Genomic DNA, 5,760 nt, shown 5'->3' on the forward strand with positions numbered 1-5,760 from the left:
TCTTCCCAGGGATAAAAATATGATAGAAAATGTATATTCAGTCACAATTTTAGTAGTTTACGTGTCATAAGTTGGAAAAAAAATTTGAATTCCCGGACTTCATTAACACACAAATTCTGGAATAACTGGACAGTGTGTGCAGAATTATTTCATACAATCACTTATAAATAAGTATATACAAACCAACAGTAGTCATTAAGATTGATGTAGTTTGGAATTGGTCAAAAATATAAGAATATCAACTTGCATAATATTACACACAAACACTGTGAGATCATTATACAGTATATATGTATATACAGTATATGTATATGTTATATATATATATATATATATATATATATTACAGACAGTAAAATAGTTCAACTTATGTGTGTAAAAAAGCAGATCATACATTAATGGCATTTAACCGAAATGACAAAAACATTTTCACCATACATAGCAGTGCCTGACTCTTATAGTGAACATTTAGTCAATTATAAGTAAGAAGATAAAATATTGTGCAATTTAAGCAGTTTAATGTAAACTCTCTTCAGTAAAGTCTCTTACAATTAAAAGTTCCTGCAGTTTTAAGAGCAAACATATCACAGCTTGTCAAGATTGTATTATAAAATTTACAAAACAAGATCCTCAAAACATTGAAATGAAAAGTTCTTCGCTATATCACAGATCGATGCTCCCCGCACACATAAATGGCACTGGGACGGATACGTCTCTTAGTGTGGCAAGGCAGCTGAGGAAAGAACTTGAAGTACTTGGGCATTAGATCAAGGCAAGCATCACGAAACTTCTTGATTCGCCAGTAGTAGATTAAAGGATTCAGAGCTGATTTGAGGTAGCACATCCACAGTAACCATGTACTTATTTCAAAGAAGTTCTGCCTGTAGTAAAAGGTATGACTGAAGGTAGATAACAGACTATAGGTGGCAAATGGAGCCCCGCATACAGTAAAGACAGAGAAAAGAATAAGGATTGTGGTGAAGGCACGTGTTTTGAAGCTCATGTCAACGTTCATCTGAAAAGGCCTTTGTAGACTCATCAGACCCAGCTTGCTGGCCTGCCTGAGACAGATAGAGTCAGGATGGGAGTGAATGCGCAACTCATTGTGGCGGAGCCTATTTAGGATCCCCATAAATGTGTACAGCATGACAAAAAATGGTACAAAGAAGAATACCATCATAATAAGAACTACATAGGCATGGTAACCACGTTCAACTGTGTATCCAAAAACACACTGTGGTGCTCTTGGGGGGATGTATAGGGCAGGTTGTCCAATAGCAAGAGGGAAGGAAAGGCAGAAAGATGTAGACCATGATACTGCGATCAACACTTTGGCTCTGCGTGGACTTAGTTTATCCTGCTTTTGCACAATGATCAGAAAGCGGTCCACACTGATAATAAGCAAAATAGCAACCCCCTCCAAAACAAACATCCAGAAGAACATAGCTGAAATGCGGCAAAATACCTCTCCAAAGATCCAACGTGTGGTCACCATGGTGACTAGAGCAAAGGGCATGTTGAGGACTGCTAACATCATATCAGCAAAGGCCAGACTGGCTAGCAAGATGTTAATAGCAGAGCGCATAGCGGCTCTCTGGTAAACCATCACACAGATAACCATGTTGCCCAGAAAGGCAAGCAGGAGCACAGAGATGATAACCAGACATAAAAACACTTGAAGGGGCAGGTTAAGCCCCTGAATGGGGTCCTGCCACACAGATGTGGGTGTTACATACTCAGCCAGTGTCCTGAACTCTAGGGAGTCGTTGTCTTTTGTAGAGGAATTCTCCATTCTCCTCTTATATCCGTTGACTGGGTCAGTTTCCCAGGCAGGAGCAGCAGAGGGGTCTAGGCTGCCCTGAAGCTACAGGTGGCCTAGTGGGGAAATAAAGTATCCTTCTTGCATTTACATTGTAATGAGAGCTCGCTCAGCCAAAATGTGAAGTCACTAGCCAGGTATGGTGGCAGATCCTGTAAAATAAAAATAAAAGAGATGATAATGTTTACAATGGAAAAAAACATATGGTCAAACTATGTAAACAGCTGACAGCATTTTAGAACATTTTCTAAACTGGTTGTTTTAGTTTGGAATAAAGGCCATTCCTTGCTTTTTTTTTATTTTGCCCGATTGAAGCTTTAGGTTTTGTTCATATTTTTTCCTAAGACAAAATAGGCCCAAACACGTAGTGATGAATGCAGCAATATTATATTCCTTGGATCAAAATAAGTAATCCATTTGGGCTGACCCCGAATATTCGATGCCTCAATAGGAGGGGTCTGATTCGACTACCAATCTTTACACAAGAAGTTAGCATCGTATTTTAAATAAGTTTCACTCTTTAAGACTGGGTTTAGGATAACCAAACGTGTCATTGTGCAAGTGAACGTTAGGCTCCATTAACAGATAATTAATTAGAAAAGAGAGATCGGTTCCCAACATAACTGTAACATTGTTTAGATCAGGGTCGGAAATTAAGAAAAATTACAACAAGGTGAACAAAACTGCCCTCCAAATTCAAGATAAAAGGGGAAAAACGGGCCCCTGCGTAATAAAAACTAACTACGACAGTCGCAATCTAAATAAGACTAGGTGAAAATAAATGAATGTCTATGACTGCGTTACATTTTACTACGTTACAGCTTTAAGCATTACAGCCAAACACAGTTCGTCATATGAATATGCTGGCCAATCAGAGGCGTTTAGATGATTCACCGCTATCGAAGTGCGCCACGCTCTCAAGGTTTAGCATAAACAACCGTGTACAGACACGACGTAAAAAATGAGATTCAGCATTCAGAGTATTCAGACTCTTTTATGTATAACCTGAAGCCATCAAGTGTTTTAGTGATGTTGAATGTTCTGTGATTGGTTCTATGTCTCTTGTTTGAATAATTAACCGTTTTGAATTTCATGTTCCTTAGAGATTCATTGTAAACAACAATAAAATCATCCATAAACGCTTCTCTGCGTGTTTTGTAGCATGTAATACATTTCCATGTATTCTAATATCTGAAAGTAATAATCAAATCAAGATTACAACATCAAGGGCAGCATCAATGATTTGGTCTTCATCTTGCAGTCTTATGGAATGAGTATATGTTTTATATTCATCTGACATGCTGCTCTGATCCACATCAGTTTAAGGAAACTTATGGTGCTGCTTTGTTTCTGTTTAAATTAAACAATTTGTCAGGGTTTAACTATGTTCTTCAACATTTTCATCTTTTATATTTTATAATCTATTTCATCTACATACACTTAGAATTAGATTACTCTCATTACATTGCACAATGGTTTTGTATAGTCTACAGCTGTCACATTTCTGACACAGATTTTGGAACTCTGAAAAGTAAATTATCATTTGCACCTCTTATCAGCAATCCCAGGATTTATTTTTGATAATTCGATGTCAGGGACACACTTATTTTCTGTCATGGTATGTGGACCCCCTTAAGTAGCCTTGGCCACCCCATATATAAAACTCTAGCTCCGCCACTGAATGATGACTACAATGCAATGGCTTCCACACAGGGCACTTTGCCAATATAATTTGTAATTAAACTAGATGTAAATACAAATGATTGTGTATTTTTAATAAGTATTTTTTTACAATAGGTCTAGCGTGATGTGTAAAGGACTGCAGTGGACGTCTATTCACAACATTTTAAAAACAAATTGGGGCACTTAAATTAATTATTGCCGTATTAGTCAAGGTGTTAGCACATATGCTTTTGCATATTTTATAAGAATTTTATAGAGGGTGTATATGGATTTACACGTAGCTAAAAGTGAAGGGAACACTTTTACTTGCAACCCCAGAGAACTGTTGATATGTATAAAATGTTTCTGAATGCATTTTTAGGAAATGTTCTGTGTCACATATTTTTACCGATTTAAGTTGTCCTACCGCGACTATTAGGCCAGGGACACTGCGTTGCCGACGGACCAATGTGTGGGTATTGTTCAACTTAATGCAAGTGATGAGCGACTTTCGGGAGTGCTACCAATGGGAGTAGTGGAGCTCACGTCATCTGTGTCTCATCAGTACCTGCAGCATTTGTTTATAACTGTTTCTAGGACAACAAAAGCTAGGAACACCTTCTTACTCAATTCATAGACTAATATGCATCTGATCGATCCACTTGTTGCACTGATGACATTGGTACTGTTAAACAGTAGCCCAACTGTTTATACATAAGAGCTAATGCTCCCGGTTATGGTGAGGCGTGGAATATCTCCCCAGAAGTAGCTTGACAAATATGAGCATTTAGAAAAGTAGGACTTCGTAGAACCAGGAACTCAGGTGACAGCGGTGTAGAAACAGGTGAAATGTAAAATGTAAAGCTTCTTTTATCAAAACATTACTGTTTAGCACCCAACACATAATGAAGACCAAAATTTGAATAACCAGAACGCAAAAATCAGACTAACCTCATAGGAATAAAGCATCTTACAGAATATAGATCAACAACGGTATCTGAAACCTAGGTAACATTACCAGTCAAAGTCAAATGTATGCTTAATACCTTTGGGTCTTAACAAGATTTAAAGTTTGCTTTGGTAATGCTGTCTTTAATTCGTTCAAAACCATGTTTATTTCGAGTGGCCCTAACAGCATACAACATGTCTGGATGCTTGAACCTAGTAACCATTAAAACAGGTATGAGACGGAAAGGGCCTGCGACCGATAACAAGAAATGAAAAAGCAAAAGCATACTGATAACATGGTCAAATAAAATATTCGCATGTTTTCAATTTGATTAAATAATGAATTACTATATGGTTCAAAACACTACGTTAATATTCACATTTAAAGATATCCCATATCTTTCAAAACATCTTAAACCCCAAATACCATTTAAATCGCATCTTTCTATTGACATTAATAGATCATCACGCGTCACCACGGCTAAATGTCTGAAAGAGAATCAATTCGGTAGCGTAAAGAAAATTGGCATCGTCGTTTCTTTTTATTTAAACATTCTTTCTAACTAAATACTAATAAATGAAATGGCGTTTACCTTGCTTTTACTCCGTAGCTTGGGTTAAATAAACGATGCATCATTCACATTGCCGTATCATATGCTGAGATTTACACGGATCCATCCTGCAGATGTTTGAAGCTCCGACAACCCAACACCAATACATCCGTAAAATGTATTTGAAGAAGACACGATAATAACATAACACATCAGTTTCTTAAAAAAGGACACATCTGTAAAATAAATGTTACTCCTGTTCGTAGTCTGTCTGATGAATCTGCAAAGTAGATGTCTAATTTCTTATTCGTTTAAAAGAACAGTGATTAAACGAGGTTTTACTAGTCCAAAAGCTCATTCTAAAAAGGGTAAAAATGCACATTGTATTTTGTAAAAATCTCTTGCTTTCGCGTGCGCATCTCAACATTTGCTCATGCTCTCCGCATTCACTGAACGTGCGCGTCACTGGAATAAACCAATGGAATTGCAATGTCGGATTTGACAGACAGTCTATTGACCAATAGAACTGCACTGATGTTGGGTCAGCGCTTTCACTTTTGCCAATCATCGCCGTAGATGTGGGTTTGGTTGTGATTATTTAAGGTGCGGTCACATTGGACTTTAGCACTGTCCCAATTGGCCCCGGTCTTGTGTCAGGAAGTGCAGACCTATAGGGCAATAGGCACGAGCGCTTTATTATGACATAGGCTACTTGATCTCGTCTGTTTCATCTCTGTTTGGCGACCACAAAATGAACTATTTACATCAAAGTCATCAGAA

At 37.6% G+C, this 5,760-nt stretch overlaps 1 protein-coding gene across 1 annotated transcript; it reads right to left on the minus strand.

Moving 5' to 3' along the window:
- Positions 1-371: 371 nt before the first annotated feature.
- On the minus strand, positions 372-5,428 carry gpr63 (G protein-coupled receptor 63). The gene is made up of 2 exons (XM_079475625.1): positions 5,023-5,428; positions 372-1,971 (listed from the first exon to the last, which is right to left on the minus strand). Exon 2 carries the CDS (start codon positions 1,790-1,792, stop codon positions 659-661), a length of 1,134 nt encoding a protein of 377 aa, XP_079331751.1. The 5' UTR covers positions 1,793-1,971; positions 5,023-5,428; the 3' UTR covers positions 372-658.
- Positions 5,429-5,760: the final 332 nt, after the last annotated feature.

Source organism: Barbatula barbatula (assembly GCF_947034865.1).
Source record: "Barbatula barbatula genome assembly, chromosome: 15".
NCBI classification, from domain to species: domain Eukaryota; kingdom Metazoa; phylum Chordata; class Actinopteri; order Cypriniformes; family Nemacheilidae; genus Barbatula; species Barbatula barbatula.